At 37.6% G+C, this 17,768-nt stretch overlaps 1 protein-coding gene across 1 annotated transcript in view; it reads left to right on the forward strand.

Moving 5' to 3' along the window:
• Positions 1–17,768, forward strand: part of CRPPA (CDP-L-ribitol pyrophosphorylase A) — a 195,603-nt gene that overhangs the window by 75,819 nt on the left and 102,016 nt on the right. The window contains exons 4-5 of the mRNA XM_077757629.1: positions 3,763–3,867; positions 12,415–12,460. Coding sequence (XP_077613755.1) covers positions 3,763–3,867; positions 12,415–12,460 — 151 coding nt within the window. The remainder of the gene's footprint in view (positions 1–3,762; positions 3,868–12,414; positions 12,461–17,768) is intronic.

Below are 17,768 nucleotides of genomic sequence, written 5' to 3' on the forward strand. Positions count from 1 at the left end.
TAGTGTGAGTCCAAGTATATGATTTCTGGAAAAGACACAACTAAGGAGGCAGGAAAAATTCAGTGGCTATCAGGGGTAGAAGGCGAGGAGGATGAATGGAAGGAGTGCAGAGAATTTTTAATGCAATGACAATACTCCTTATGGTACCAAAATGATTAAATACATTATACATTTGTGACCACTCCTGAAATGTAAAAACATTGAGTGAATCCTAGTGTAAATTGTGGACTTTAAGTGATAATGATGTATTGTTGTAAGCTCACTGATGTTAACAAATATTCCTCCCTGGTGTAGAATTTTGATAGTGGGGGAAGCTATGAGTGTGCGGGGGTAGGGGTCATATAAGAAATACATATACCTTATGTTCAGCTTTGCTGCAAACCTAAAACTGCTCTAAAAAGACAAAGCCTGTGAAATTCAGAATGAAAGAGAATGTAAAGGAACTAAAATTATGTTTTGACCTTCAGTGTTTGTAGAAATCCATATTCTTTTCTCACACGTGATAAAAACGTTTTTTTTTTTTGAAGTATGGTTTTATGTTGACAATCATTACCTTCAAAATTATGGAGAAACTATTGCTTTGTTTTTCTAATTTTCATGCTTGCTATTTTGTCTCAACCAATTTGGGTTCCTGCTTTACAGGAGACTTTTTGTTGCTGCTGTTTATTGAGTTTGGTGTATTTTCATTCATTAGCTTCTACATTCCATGGAACTTTTTAATTTGGAAACTCATGTTCTTTATTACTGTAATTTTTTTTGAAATACTTGATCTTTGTCTTACTTTTCTGTGTTCTTTCCTTCTGACTTTTTTTTTTTTTTACACCATATTGGACTTTGTGGTCACTTTTTTTCTTTATTTTCCTTCCTTTTAAATATTACACTATGTTATGGTTAGAAACACTTTCTCACTTATGTTCAAATCTTTTTTTATTGTATCATTCCTCTAAAAGATTTTAATTTTTGCCTTTGCCTTTAGATTTTGTGCACATCTTGGTTTTCAGTTAAATCTGGTTTTTCTGGTCATATTTATGTGTTGGAGACTACTTGTCATGGGTTTTGTGGGTATAGCTTGTTGATTTTGAGATTCATTCTAATATAACTGAGATGAACCATATTTGGGGGTCTCTGAGAACAGTGTCCTCAGGGCTTCTGCCTAGGAAGAATATTGTTTGACATTCTTTTAGGCTGCAAGTTGAGAGAGGCAGAGGGTTCTTACTGTCAGCCTGTGTATGTTACATGACCAGTGATATCACTATGATTCCCATGCTGAATAATAAAGATCAACATTTTCAGCAATTATACACTGATTAGCTTTCTTGATTTAAAAATTGACCATTGGGCTAGTTGTTTTCTACTCCATCTATTGTGTTTTTCTTTTTCTGCCTGCCTTTATATTTCTTATTTTTAATAATTCTCTTATCACTATTGATTTCTTATTTTTTAACTTGAAAACATTTAGTGTATGCCTTCACGTTCTAATGTAAGTGTAGTCACAGTCACCTTCAAATAATAGTACACTATTCATGAGCTCATAGTAGTAGTTTGCTCCAGGGGAGCCTGCAGGAGTGTGAAAATTTCAGTTGAGTATGTGGCTCCCAGGAGTTCTGTTTCTCCTGTTCACGTTCACCGCCACTTAGTACTTAGCGATGTGTTGAAATTCTCTACTTCTTACCTGCTTGTATGGCGTCTGGTGTCTCTGCTCTTTGTTGTGCTCTCGGTAAGCCTGCGATGGTGTTCCCTTTGTCCTTGACCAGGAGGCTGCTTGGTCCTCTTGTGACCTTAGCTCTGGTGGGTTCAAGAAAAGTTAAGCTTTTGTAGCTTACCTGATTTTTCTTCAGAAAAGAACATTATTTCTTCCAGCTTTCTATGCGTGACACAAAAGTAGAAATCCTCATCATTGTTAGTGAGAAACGTAGGAATTCACAATTTAATTGGTCATTAAGCATGCATGGTTTTGAATTTACTGCAAAAGTACATTTTACTGCAGAGATTACCAGAAGCCTCATAAATATTTGTAATAGTAGTCTATAACAGTGAATGACAAATTCAGGCTCTTCTTTCTGTCAGGTTGGCTCGGGCTCCATTTTCAGTATATATTTCTTATACACCTGACCCAGAATTTTCTGTGTTTCTCATTGGCCCTAACGGCTGGAATCCTAAAGACTTCATACGATATGTAGGCTCTTGCATGTTGGATGGTGCAGCATGCGGCTGCAGGAGTCCAGCATCCAGTAATTCTCTTTGCACCACATCAGACAGGAGGGAGAGCCTGTTCCTATGGTCTCCTCTCAATGTGCACTTCGTGAGCACGTTTACGGCTTTCCACAAATGTGGGAAGTATCTTGCTTCTGAAAAGAGTCAAGAAAAGGGCTATCACTGGTCATCTTTGGGATTTAACCACATATTAAAGAGAGCATTCTGTTGACTGTACACACATCTCACATACTGCTAGGTGAGACTGCAGATGTTGCAAGTACAAAGAAGAGGTTTAACACATTCATTTACTTGAATATGCCTAATGTTGGTAATACTTTTTCAGCGATTATAATGTGGAAGAAATATGTCATGTAAAGTGTATCAGAATGGAAGATGTAAGGTGAGACCATTCTCGTCAGCTTGGGATTTTGTACATTTGGTGCTTTTATTTTCTCAGCCATTACCTTCAGACAGCATTGTAGGTAGGATTTCGGAATCTCTAGTACAGCACTACAGCACCGACAACACGTGCTGTCAAACCAATGTTTGTGGCCTTCCCGCAGGCTTCCGTACAGGAGTATGTTTGTTCTAAAATCCAAATCTTATCAGATGGCTGGAAATTTTGTATGTTTCTGTGCCACCTTTTGCCTTAAAGGTATCCCTCTCTCCTCCAAGTATAGTCAGTCTTGAGAGTGAGATCAGAGACCTTTTCCTTTGAAAGATCTTCTCTGATGGGTTTACACAGAATTAAGTGTTTTATCTCCTGGTCTACTTACAGATATACTTCCATTGTTGCATCTAGCATATTCTGTTGGAAAATATTTGTTATAGATCAGCCTTATTTTTAAGAGTTGAGTTCCTTGAGGACGTAATACATGTCTCATTTATCTTGATAAGCTGGAATGTGATACAGAGCTTGGACATGATAGGCACTCAGTATTATTCAGCTGAACTGTATTAGTCATTTTAATGGTTTTGCTGGAAATGCTTAAAAATGTTGCTTGTATTTTCCTAAATTTATGAGAGTTCCTTCCATTTTTGTCTAATAATGGAATACTAACTGTTATCAAGTTGAGAATCAAAATAAAAAATTTTAAAAATTATACGTTGACAAGTAAAATATTAAAATGAACAAAAACTGCCTGCAAATATGTTGATCATAAATATCAAAGTTGAAGTTTGATGGATACATATATTTGTTAAATAAAATTCAGATAGAGGGATCTTCAGCCATACTTTGAGGCAGTTTAGAAACAGGGTTGGAAAGGTAGCTTATAATCAAAGGACTTTTGATTTATGTTTTTTTATAATGTTTTTATATTATGTTTATTTGATCCCTAAAACTCTTGAGGAAGTTCAAAGCATATGATTACAACTTTCCTACACTCTTTATTTTTTGACTTTTAGGGCACAGGGACAATTATTCTGTAACTTGATTAGCAAGTAGCTGATTTAAGAGTTAATGAGTTTTCTAGGCCTTATCTTTTCTGTATTGATTATGAAATTTAAAAAAAGTTTCACTTAAAATATTTTGAAACTTCTTTCTTTTTTTCATCTTCTGCCCAGTGTAGTGATTATGACTTGGAATTTGGAACTGAGTGTTTACAGTTGGCTCTAAAATACGGTCACATTAAAGCCAAACTTGTGGAAGGATCACCTGAGCTCTGGAAGGTAAGGGAGTTGCTGTTTTGTCCTGAAACTTGGCTGTGCTTGTATATCATTCCTAGAACACATTGTGTAGGTGTAAACACTTTCAGGCTGCTTCAGTAAATGAAGTAGTAGTATATAAAAATACATTATTTCATACTGAAACAGTATTTTGAGGAAAAGTGTATGTATGTGTGTATGTATGTACACGTTAATGGCATTAAGAGTTTCACTGGATTTTCTAAGCCATCAAAGGTATGGTATCATTTCTATTGCATGGTTTCAAGAAAATTCACTTTGAGATGACTTATCTAAATAAATTGTACTTTAGCTGATAAGATGGTTTTATTCAGTTTTTTTTTTTTCTTCTCTCTCCATATATCCTTCTATTCTGTTGCCTTAAACTGCTTTGCGTTAAAAATACAACTCTGCTTCCCACAGTACCAACATTTCCTTCTGGGCCCTGGGGTGGTGGCTCCAACTTAACTGGGCTGAAGAAATACCTGTCTTAGTTCTGACTCCATGGCCTGGGTGAATGGACCCACTTGATGGCCCCAGTGAGCAGTTGGACTCTTGAATGTAGTAAAGTTTGACTCCTAATGACAAATTCTTTGTTTTGGAAGGGCTGACGTGATGATAGCACTCTGATACTAAGGCTTCCTGTGGAGGCTGGAGTGTTTCACAGTGTGGCTTTTGTTTGTTTTGAAGGTGGGATTGTGTCGAACAGTATATTCTGAAATAGGATAGTGTTGTTACCTTTTTTAAAGCATTGCTGCTTTTGAAATATGGATGAAAATTGATAAAGCGTTCACCTAAATCTGATTAGGAAAGATTCATTTTAACTCTAAGATTATATTAATCCAAAAGCATATTTCCTCATTGACTTGAAGACAAACCAGAAAGCCCTATAAGTTCATTAGGTATTATGTACAGTAAACTGATGAACCTTGCTGCATGCTAAGATTATCTCATATACTTAAAATGTTCTAGAATTACAAAATATTGGCATGTCTGGATTATTGGCTGGTAGAGAAAATCCATGTGGGATTACTGTTCTTTTAAGGGTATCCAGATGTCATCAACCCAGCAGGCAAATATTTTATTCATTCTGTATATTCTTTTCTTTATATCGCTGTGATGGTGATGAACATATTGTGAGGACGATGGTGTTTCCCATCACATGTTTTGTTCAAGATGCTGACTCCCATCTCTGCTAAGACCCCTTTTGACTGAGTGCTCACTTCATTTGCAGACAAAGGGAGAAGGGTGTGAAAGTTCACAGACAACATGTTACCATAACACTCTCTGACCTCATTTTTTTTTTTTTACAAGCAGTTTATTGTCAAATTAGTTTCCACATAACACCCAGTGCTCATCCCCACAAGTGCCCTCCTCCATGCCCCCCCCCCCCACACCCATCAGTCCTCAGTTTTTGTCAGCATTCAAGAGTCTCTCATGGTTTGCCTCTCTCCCTTTCCCCCACCATTTCCCCCCTTCTTCTCCCCCTTGTTCCTCCGTTAAGTTCCTCCTAATCCTCCTATACGTGCAAACATATGATATTTGTCTGACCTCATTTTTGATGTCTTAGGGGACATGGTGATCTATCTCTATGGGTGTTCAGAGCCTTTTTGAAACTTGTCAGACACCCTGAGATCTGCAGATGAAAGGAAAGTAACACATTGCTCTTGAAATTTTCCACTTGTCCCTCATGAATTTATTTCAATTAAAAAAATTGCAAAATCAAAGTCCTCTTTCACTGCCTTCTCCAGCAGCACAGTTTTAGCTCTCACGTCTTGGTGCTCAGCTTCCCTTTCATGGGCACCTAGTGTCTGTGCCCAGAGTCAGGGATTGGCCTTGCCGAGGGCTTCTCATCATTCCTCTGGTGAGTCATTTCAAAATGCTGTTAGCAGTTAGATTGTATCCCCCACAAACCTGTGTTCAAGTTCTAACTTAACTCCTGCACTTGGGAATGAGACCTTATTTGGAAAGCAACTTGACAGGGGCACATGGGTGGTTCAGTCACTTGAGCATCTGACTCTTGATTTCAGGTCAGGTGACAATCTCAAGGTTTGTGAGTTTAAGCCCTGCTTCAGGCTCTGTGCTCACCACAGGAAGCCAGCTTGCGATCCTCCCTCCACCTCCCACCAACCTCCCTCACTCTGCCCCTCCCCTGCTTGTGAGCTTGCTCTCTCTCTCTCTCTCAAAATAAATAAACATTAAAAAAAAAAGCATCTTTATAGATCTAATAAAGTTAAGATGGGGTTCTACTGGCATCAAGTAGGCCCTGAATTCAGCAGTGAAGAATAGCAGAAGGGAGAGAGCTAAAGGGAGAGTGCCAGTGACTGATATGGAGGCCTAGAGAGGAGTGCTGCATCTATAAGCAAAGAAAAGCCAGTGGGCAGAGGCCTGAAGCATTCTTTGATACTTCAAGCTTTCAGAGGGGGATGTGGCCCTAATGACACCTGGTTTTGGGACTTCCTGCTTCCAGTACTGTCAGAGATCAAGCTCAAAGCCACCCAGTTTGTGGTACTTGGTTATGGTAACCCTGGGAAACTAATAAACATTCCACAGGCTTAGGCCCAGAGGGATCAGCTTTACAGTATCAGTTTACAAACCCGGAGGAATGGGGGAGCCCCTTTCTTTAGAATGTTTGAATAATGGGATCTTGGATTCTAAAAGGGTCCTTAACACAATGGATTGGGCAAAAAGTCTTAAATGGCAGTGAGGAAGTCTTTTATAGATACCACATTTCTTCTGTTGAGGTGGAATTATTTGGAATACAAATACTGCAGTTGCTGTAGGTTCTCTGTTTCCTCTTCCTCCTGTCTCTCATTGTCTTCCTCCCTGCCCCCCCCTTTTTTCTTTTTTGTGATGTTTTCCTAGTTGGTGTCACCCTATTTAGCATCTGGATGACATCATACTGTCTTTAGTATAAAGGCTTCTCATTTAACTTTGAGGTCTTGGCATTTTTTTTTTTTTATATTTTTTATTTATTTCTAGGAGAGAGAGAGAGAGAGAGAGAGACAGCGTGAGCAGGGGAGGGTCAGAGAGAGAGGGAGTCACAGGCTGAAACAGGCTCCAGGCTCTGAGCTGGCAGTCAGCACAGAGCCCGACGCGGGGCTCGAACCCACGAACCGCGAGATCATGACCCAAGCGAAAGTCGGACGCTTAACCGACTAAGCCACCCAGGCGCCCCTAGGTCTTGGCATTTTGTATGGCTAAAAGAGTTTTTCGCTTTCTCTTTAAACCAAAGCAATGGAATCTACACTGAGAACTTAGTGTTCTAATTCTACACTAGCACCAAAGATGCTACCATTTTTTAAAAATTTGGATCTGAAAGAATATTTAGTACAAGAAAGCTAAAACTGGTACTGGAATCGGATGGCCGAACCAACTGCCTGGCATGTGATTCATAAATCTTGACAGGATGGGAAATTCATTTCAGGAGGCATTTTATGGCCATAAAAAAGTAAGGCAAGGGAGGGTTCTGAATCACAGATGCAGGATACCTTGCTGTCCCCCTCAGAAGCCAGTTTGTTGACTACCACAATGGCGTGAGGAGTGACTAGGATGCCTCATGCCTGCCCGTAGGACTACTGGAACTGCCTCCAGAAATCCCAAGAGGGTTATTTTGTATTTTACATACTTTGTAGGTAAAAGTAAATGTAAGAAGTAGACACTGAGAGTTAGGCCACCTCTCTTGCAGAGTAGCTCCTTTGTGGCCTGGAGGAAACGTTAATTTAAATGACCGTGCAAGGTACAGGATGTCCCCCAGGCCCCAGGACAAAGGCTAGCCAATCACAGAAGAGAGCAGGACTGATTTCTGGGATAGGGATTGGCTCCCTTCCTTTCTCTTGAGGGCCTGTGGCTTGCCAGACCTTAGTGAACAACAGACTATTATTTTGACAAAATTTCATCTAGTAGACATAAAACTTCCATTCTTTTAGTTTATAATGGTACCGTATTTTTGTCCCAATATATTTAAATACATGCTACCTACACTACACAGAACTAATTGAATGGGCTTTTTGTTTTTAAATGTTAGAACTATCCTTAAGGCACAGAAGATTTATAACCAGGTATTAAAGAAATTCAACTGTGTTCCATTGTCTGAAAATACTTGTTTAGGAGGAGTTTCTGAAGTTTGAGTCATCACATATTACTGGAATAACTGACTCTTCAGGAATCCTTTTGATGGGAACTTCTTTCTTTCTTTCTTTCTTTCTTTCTTTCTTTCTTTCTTTCTTTCTTTCTTTCTTTCTTTCTTTCTTTCTTCCTTCCTTCCTTCCTTCCCTTTCCTTTCCTTTCCTTTCCTTTCCTTTCCTTTCCTTTCCTTCCTTCCTTTCCTTCCTTTCCTTCCTTTCTTTCTTTCTTTTTCTTTCATCCAAGTATTATGGCATCTTTGTTTAAAAACAAAAGAAACAAAATAATCTTACTTCTTTTTAATTTCAAAAATACAATGTGGTGACATTGTTTCTTTTCAAAGTTCTTTTATCCAGTCATCCAGTGTAGAGGAAGGAGTATTTTCTAGATAAACCTAATTGATAAAATGAATAAAATCAATACATCCCCAAGTTGAAATTTGTGTCTAATAACCTACCATTCTATATTTTTAAAATAAAGTGTTTTCTGGCTTCTAATTACTGGAGTTACATGCTCATTTCCTTACGAGGTAAAAGATGGGGATTGCGTATTGTCTAATTTATGTAAGATGATGGCCAACCGAACTAGGCTCTGAGAAATTACTATGTTGAGTGTCAACACTGAGCAACACGAGGAGGTGTGGTGGTGGTGATCTCTGTAACCCATCTGGAGGCAGCAGAGGTAGCTCTGGACACAGAGTCAGAACACTGTCACTCTGGCTCTGAGTTTCAAGTTTCTCTTCTATTGAGTGTCTTTTTCTTTTAGTTACACACTTAGCCCAGATGAAATATTGCACAGAAGCACAAAGAAAAGAGACAAAAATGGAGCTTACCTAACGAGGAGTAGGGCATGTGTGGGGCACTCAGCCTTGGGCACACAGAGCACCTGCACTGGTCTTCAGGCGGCTCCTGAGCCTCTGCTGAGCAGTGTGAAAATTAGTGATGGAAGAGAGCTTCAATCCTCTGATTCATGTAAGGGTTGATTTTTTTTTTTTTTTAACGAATTTTCATAACACATTGTGCAAGGTCAAAGGAAAACTACAGATCATGTTGACAGAAGGAAATCAACTTCAAAACTGATCTAATAAACTTGTGAAGACTAAAAAAATAAGGAAAGGGCAACTTTTACATATTACTGTAAAAGTTTGACAGAAAAAGTATAACTCATCAGTTCAGAATTACAGCATTTTCCAGTACTGTTCCCTTTGAAGTATGTTAACTGTTTCAATTAGGAAAAAAAAAAAGCTATTTTTAAATGCAGTATTTTACGAGTTTGTGAGAAACATTTTATTTTTTCATTAAATCCGTGTTTGGTGAGAAGTGGAGTTCAAGTATTAAATATAAGGCAGTATGTGGTTTTGAGTGTGGTTTTGATACCACCTCACGCCAGTCAGAGTGGCTAAAATGAATAAATCAGGAGACTCTAGATGTTGGCGAGGATGTGGGGAAATGTGCACCCTCCTACACTGTTGGTGGGAATGTAAACTGGTACAGCCCCTCTGGAAAACAGTGTGGAGGTTCCTCAAAAAATTAACACTAGAACTCCCCTAGGACCCAGCAATAGCACTGCTAGGAATTTACCCAAGGGATACAGGAGTGCTGAGGCATAGGGGTACATGGACCCCAATGTTCATAGCAGCACTCTCAACAATAGCCAAAACATGGGAGGAGCCTAAGTGTCCATCAACTAATGAATGGATCAAGAAGATGTGGTTTATCTATACTATGGAATACTACGTGGTAATGAGAAAGAATGAAATCTGGCCATGTGTAGCAACGTGGATGCAACTTGAGGGTGTTATGCTGAGGGAAATAAGTCAGGCAGAGAAGGACAGATAGCATATGTTTGCATGTATAGGAGGATTAAGAGAAATTTAACAGAGGACCATGGGGGAGAGGAAGGGAGGCAAACCATGAGAGACTCTTGAATGCTGAGAACAAACTGAGGACTGATAGGGGTGGGGGAGAGGGGAAGGGGGGTGATGGGCATGGGGGAGAGCACTTGTTGGGATGAGCATTGGGTGTTATATGGAAACCAACTTGACAATAAACTATTAAAAAAATAAGGCACTGTGTAGAAGATATTAGTTAAAAAATAAAAGCTTTAATCTGTGTATAGTCAGTATCCACAGCCTGCAAGAAAGAGTAGACAAAAGGAATTTGAAGAGGCTTTGCTGTTGATACACTTAATGATTTAAAAATAGTGGAGAAAGGACTTTTAGGTCATAAAAAATGTGTGTCTTACTAAGATTGACTGCAATGCAGAACTGTTAAGTCTTGCAGAAAGGCTAGAAAAGGGATTTTAGGATTTGAAACCAATCTGTCTGTAACTTTAAAAATGTGTCATTAAAGTCCTCTTGAAAAAATAGTATAAGGTACTTTTACAGTTCCTCTATTTTAATTTTGAATGCAGTTTTATTCCTTAGAGCAGGAAAGAATACAAAATGGATAATGGTAATTAGGCCTCTTGCTAGTTCAGGTCTAAGTTTGTCCTACACAGCAGAAAATTATTAAAAACATTAATGTCTTATTTGAATTACAAATATTGAAGCCTGATTTTAGATACCTAGTTAACTTTGGGTTTTCAAGAACACAGAAGAAAAACTTACCTGATGCAATTCTTCTAAGAAAATTTCTCCACCCAGATGTTGTTTCCACAAGTTAAGGCATTTTCCTTATTCTTTTAATCATTCTATTCCCAAAACTTAGAATAGGACCTACAGTATAGTAATTATTTGATAAATATTTGTTGAATGAATGAATGAGATCAACATAATGTTTAATTTTGTGAATACATAACATGAACCTTTAAATGTCTGTTTTGTGTTTTCTATCCAGATAATGGAATTCTATTGTGGATCAGAAACTATAGTACTAGTTTTGGTTGGCATATACTTGTTTTGGCCATAATGTAGCAACACCATATTTAACTTCAATAGTTTAGTTGAAGGCTCAAGCAGCTTTCTATCTCATGTTAGCCACTACTTTATTTTGTTTGTTTATTTGAAAGAGAGAGAGAGAGAGAGAACCAGTGGGGGATGAGCAGAGAGAGAGAAGCCCAGGTAGGCTCCTCACTGTCAGTGAGAGCCTGATTGCTGACTGAAACCCATGAAGCATGAGATCATGACTTAGCCAAAGTTGGTCACTCAACTGAGTGAGCCACCAAGGCAACCCTGTTAGCTACTACTTTAATTCTGGACTGTAGGGTATAGTTTTGCATCAGGATTTACCTACCAGGATGTAGGCATAGCAGGGGAATCTATTTTGAGTAAAAGTGCCCTGAGCAACTTGGGCTGAACAAAGTTTCTATACAAGTCTAGTTATGAGATAATCTGAAGGAAAAAAGTATGTAGAACAGATACAGAATTGTATTAATTTGTTCAGGATTTTTCAAATTGTGTTTTTAGACCATTTTCATCATAATCATCTGGATACTTTAATGGTAAAGTACTAAGTTTATAGTATTTAACAACATGGTACATTATCTTTTAGGTTTTTCAGTTCTGCTATAAGAACTAATTCTGCAGTGCCATATACCTGACATAGTCTGTACTTGAGCTCATGGAAGTATCTGCTATAGAACTATAGCAGCTTATAATTAGAAGTAGTATGTATGCATGTTCTTAAAGAAAGATAATGACTGTTCTTAGGTACATGGTGGTACCCTCTAGTCTGTATCAGATCCCTGTATTAATAAAAAGTTTGAAAGGTGAACCTTATCTACATAAAGATCTACTCAGCTCAGAAGGAAGTCCCTCTTAATGTGAGCTAATCATTTTTTTAATGTCTTTTTACTTATTTTTGAGAGAGTATGAATGGGGAAGGGACACACACACACACACACACACACACGCATGCACACACATGCACACACAGGCAGGCTGTAGGCTCTAGGCTCTAGGCATCTCAGTACAGAACCCAATGCAGGTCTCAAACTTGTGACTCACAAGCTCATGACCTGAACAAAGTCGGACATGTAGCCAGCTGAGCCACCCAGGCACCTCTTAATGTGAATTAATCTTGGAGAATCATCTCATTTGAACTAAAAATGCAGTTTTGTGATTTTGTTACATATACTTTTCTTCCTTCCTTACACCATAAAACTTTACTATGAAACAGTAATGACCAGTAGTGCCAGTGCTTTTATTTAAACACTACCACATTGTGTTGGAAATAATATTTGAGTTATATTAATAAGATTTTGGTAACCACTGCCACATAATATCTCAATTTAAAGATCTGAAATCCAATATTAAGCAGTTTGCAGAAATAGAATATATTTTTCTGAACTTGCTAATGTTATAATTTATAAATTGTCCGTAGTATGTGTTTATAGTTTCTCCAAAATAATTTCCTTTGGGGCATAGTTTTATTGCCCTCACATTCCTTCCTGGTCTGTTAACTCTAATGACGTTTATTTGTCCTTTAGGTGACCTACAAACGAGATCTGTATGCAGCTGAATCGATTATTAAGGGTATGTTTGGCCTTGTGACTGTCAGTTCCTGTGTTTCAAAAATGTAAGCTAGTTCAGAATTTCTCATGACATTTGAAATCCCAGAATTCTCAGAAGTATAAATGCCTGTAGGCCACAGAGGTCTGTGATTTGGTGTTTTTGGAAAACAATTATATTTTGTGTTTCCTGCTTGTGAAATATCACTTATTATTTATGTCACATTAGTTTTAATTTTCATAAAGGAAATACTTACAAAAAGTATGGGACCCTGACACTATTAGAAGTAAAAACTGATTTTAATTAATTTAGGATACTTATTTTTACTAATAGGCCTGCTTTTCCCCCACCCTCTATAACACTGCCACGTTAGTATATTATATATCATGTTTCATATGAAGATATTTTTCCCCCAAATAGAGAAATAAAGCTAGATGATGTGTTAAATTCCTTTTCAGTTTTGACAATAACTGTAATTTTGTTTTGGAATTTGGATACTACATGTGTAATAACCCCTTTATCATTGTCTTTCATCTCTCATCTACTCCAAGGTAGTTTATTTAATTATCAACAAATTCTTGTTGTTGTGCTAAACACCATACTAAGAATGCATTGATAACGCATCAAAGCCATTGATTCTGTATCTTTGCATTCTCCATCATTTAAATCAGCATTTCTTAACTCCAGCACCCTTGGTGTTTGAGGCCAGGTAATTCTTTGTGGTGGAGACTGGTCTGTGGTAGGTTGTTCAACAGCATGTCTGGCCTGTATTCACTAGACGCCAGAAGTACTCTTCCCTTCCCCCCATGCAACATCCAAGATGTGTCCTGAGAGAATCACTGTTAACAATCTGTGGTTCTAGTGAACATGATGGTGCTAATCCTAAAGCAGGTGTGGTGCTCAACAGTCCTTTACTGACTCTTTCGAAATAAAGACCTGTGTGCTTAGGTTTTGGTGGAGAGGTGAATGTCTATTCACACTTATAAGCTGAAAAAAAAAAATACTGAATCTGAATTCTGAATTTGTCAGTTGGTTAAATAGGTTTTCCCCAAATTTTGAATTACCAACTGACTTCCCATTCATAGAACTGAAAACTTTTCTCTAGTCATGACATTGTATGTTTGTAATTTACCCTCAAGGTTTTTGTCCTTCAAGAATATTGTGTTTCAAACCATTAATGTATCATTATTTATACATCCGTATATCTGTGTATGCAAACAGATAGTCTGTAGCTATAAATCAAAATGTCGACATGTATTTACACAATAAGCAGGCACTGTATAAACATTACTGTGGAGAAGCTGGCTCAGCCATGATGTGGTTACTTACACTCTCAGCGCAAGGAAATAGAATCCTAATCTGGTTTCCTTACACAGTCATACCTTTGTTACCTAGGTAAAATGGACATGAATTATTTTGTGAGTAGTTGATCAGTGGTCCTACTGAGGATTCTACACATTATATTTGCCTACTGTTTATCAGAACAGGATTATTATAATAAAAAAGCCTACATGTGAAATGTAATTGTAGGGACTATACTTTTGGAAATTGTATACAGAGAGACATTGCTTTTCTTATTTACGTACATGTTTTAATATGCTATTTTTATTTTTATTTTTATTTTCATTAAAAAACTTAATGTTTGTTTATTTTGAGAGAAACAGAGACAGAGCATGAGTTGGGGAGGGGCAGAAAGAGAGGAAGATACAGAATCCAAAGCTGTGAGCATAGAGCTTGACTCAGGGTTCGAACCTACCAACTATGAGATCATGACCTGAGCTGAAGTCGGATGCTTAACCGACTGAGCCATCCTGGTGCCCCTATTTTTATTTTTAAAATATTTAAAAGTATTCATTTATTCTCAGAGAAGCTAATGTGATTGGATGTAAAGAGCTGATCCATGATTTCCAAAGTTTTCCTTCTCTCTAGGGTTGGCATTTCTAACATGCCAGGAGACTGTGATGTTGCAGATACGCTTGGAGGGTCATGGCTTTGGGGCCTCCCCTACTGTCAGTGTGGCCTTCTAGATCAGTGGTGTTGAGGTTATCAGAAGGTGTGACCCCTGCCCCATTCAATCAGAATATGCGTTTTAACAAAAACTCCAGCTGGCTGGTTTGTATGTTAAATTCTGGAAACATTCCTCTAGGCTGCTCTTCAGTCTTTCTTAGGTCATTTCTTTTCAGATAATATTTTTATTGCCTTAAGAACTTGAAATATTATGTGCTTTCTCAGCTCCAGATGCTTGTTTGCATACCTGAGATGGCTGCCTACCTTTGTGACTGACCCTAAATCTAGCTCTGAGGCCTGATAGGAGAAGCAAACAGGTGTGACACAGGCAAACGAATACCCTTGGATTTTTAAAAATAAGATTGATTGCAAAATAAAATATGACATATAGCAGATTGAGCTACCTACTCCCCATCTGTCTTTTCCTAGCAAATGTTCAAAGTAAATTTCTAGGCACTACTACAGCACAGTGTTTCTTGGGTCCTTACTTTGTGTCATACCTTGTTTTAAAGCATTCCATGTGTACAATCTCTTGGTTTTCCAAGAATTTAATGATATAAGTTGTGTCACTGTGTCCATATTGGAGGATAGTCAGGGTTCTAAGCAAGTACTGATTTTAAAAGGATAGAAAATATATTCTTAAACTACAAGTTTCTATAGCTTCTACAAGTTTTGGTAGCTTATCTCTTAATACAGCTATTCTCTCTTTTTTTCCTCATGCAGAGATTGTTCAAACTCCCTTCTCTGGAATTTTTGGACTGCATGTGTTTTGAAATTTGGAATATTGATTTTTTTTCCCAGAAGTTTGTGCAGCACCTTACAAGTCACATCAGTAGTGGGGATTAAGGACCTTGCCACATAATGGAAATTATAATGCATGAATGTTTATAGCCAGTACAGGAGTAAAGAGTGTAGAGCCTCTAGTCCAAGTTCAGGTCTGATTTTACCACCAAATTTATATATGAAAACAATGATTAAATTTGCTATTTTAGGCAATCTTGGATTTCAGCATTGCTCATAACTTGGTGTCAACTTCTTTTACATTGATTCTGTGAAGATGAGAGGATGTCTCTTCTTTTTTCTTATGTGGCCTTGGAACACTGAGTTTAACTGAATGGACTTGTATGTTGTAGGGTATGGCTATGTTTTTTTCCTTTGGGTAGAAAAAATTTAAATGATGAGGACAAGCGGCCCTTTTCTCCAACCATACCACTTTGCCTATTTCTGACAGGTGCATATTGAGACCCCCTTTATCTCTCCCTATATTATATATATTTTTTTTTCTTAGAGATTATATAAAATCACATGTATGTCCTTAATGCAAAATTGAAAGCCAGGATTTGGAATAGGTGGCACTCCTAACATTTAAATACATTATCTCATTTTTTTTTTCATTAATGCTGTAATAGAGATAATATCCCCCCCCCCNTTAGTACTTTTCTCTTGGTTACACAGTAAGAGCAAGATGCACAATTTAAACCCAGCTCTTTTTTGTCTTTAAGTCTGACTTGGTTCTGGGGCATGGCCACTTGGCACCTCTGAATTGTGAGACACTCATGCTGAGTACTGTAGTGGATACTAGATTCATTAGTGCTCTTCTAGCCAGGATAGCCTGTGGCTTATAAAATTCAGCCAACCCGAATCTGAGTGTGGCCTGATAAAGAGTGACCACACAGTTGAAGCTAGACATGTTCTCTTACAGTGCTGTGCTAACCACATAGTATATTTTTCTAGAGTGTGGGAAAGTATAATACTGAAATAGCAGATTTCTAGACATGACCAGAGGATGAGTAAAAATAAAAATTCAGTAGTTTCTAAATGATTGGTTACTGTTCAGTTTTATTCTTTGTTAATTCTGGTACTTGAAAGTTGACCCATTTCCAAGACGAAGCTTGTTCTCAATCTGTGATATGAGTTGTTCGTATTCTGTAAGTCGCCCTTCCCGAGCTGCTTTTTCACTAGAATGCCAATTATTGCTGCTCAACAAATTATCTTCTGATGATTTGTCATTTCTTGCAAGTGCCTTTTGTACTCCCAAATTGTCACTGGAACAGCTTCCATGTTTTGGTCCATCTTAATGTTTGTTCAAGTCCATATTTTTTGTTCAGTATGGGAATTTTGATGTAACTAATCTTGGGCAAGTTTTCACTAAAATTGCCAAATTGTAGCTTGTAGCAAGCCTCAAAGTTGGACTTCTATTTTTGTGTTTTTAGATAAATCTTATTTTGAAGCTTAATTTATTTCAGCATCATTATATTTATATACAGTTACATCTATAGTGAAGTATTTGATAACAGTAAATGTGTATATAAAGTGGTCTCTTATTTGTTCACACAGTTGTCTGTGTTGAAAATCATAGTTAATCACAAATTTACTATGAGGTAAAACAAAGCATTGTTTTTGGTATTTTATTAAAAAAATTTTTTTTAAACGTTAGTGTATTTATGAGAGAGGGAGAGAGACAGAGCACAAGAGGGGGAGAAGGGCAAAGAGAGAGGGAGACAGAATCTGAAGTAGGCTCCAGGCTCGGAGCTATCAGTACAGAGCCCAACTTGGAGCTTGAATTCAGCAGCCATGAGATCATGACCTGAGCTGAAGTCAGACTCTTAACTGACTGAGCCACTCAGGCATCCCTTAAAGTTTTTATTTAGGTATGGGGCACCTGGGTGGCTTACTTGGTTAGGTATCTGACTTGATTTTATCTCAGGTCATGATCTCATGGTTCCTAAGATCAAGCCTGGCGTCGAACTTCATACTAACAACACAGACCCTGCTTGGGATTCTCTATTTCTGCACCTTCCCTGCTCATACATGCACTATGTCTCTCAAAATAAATAAACATTAAAAAAAGTATTTATAGTCCAGTTAACAGACAGTGAATATTAGTTTCATGTGTACAATATAGTGATTCAATAATTCCATACACTACCCGGTGCTCATCAAAGCAAATGCCATCCTTAATCCCCATCAACTATTTAACCTATTCCCCACCAAACTGCCTCACCTCTGGTAACCATCTGTTCTTTATAATAATTAAGAGTTTGTTTCTTGGTTTTTCTCTCTCTCGTTTTTCCTTTGCTCATTAGTTGTGGTTCTTAAATTCCACATAAGTGAAATCATGTGGTGTTTGTCCTTCTCTGACTTATTTCACTTAGCATAATACTCTCTAGCTACAACCATGTTGTTGCAAATGCCAAGATTACATTCTTATTTATGACTGAATAATATTCCATTGTATGTATTACCACATCTTTATCCACTCATCAGTTGATGGATACTTGGACTATTTCCATAGTTTGGCAATTGTAAATAATGCTGTTATAAA

This window comes from Crocuta crocuta, unplaced genomic scaffold (assembly GCF_008692635.1).
Source record: "Crocuta crocuta isolate KB4526 unplaced genomic scaffold, BGI_CrCroc_1.0 scaffold62, whole genome shotgun sequence".
Classification (NCBI taxonomy): domain Eukaryota; kingdom Metazoa; phylum Chordata; class Mammalia; order Carnivora; family Hyaenidae; genus Crocuta; species Crocuta crocuta.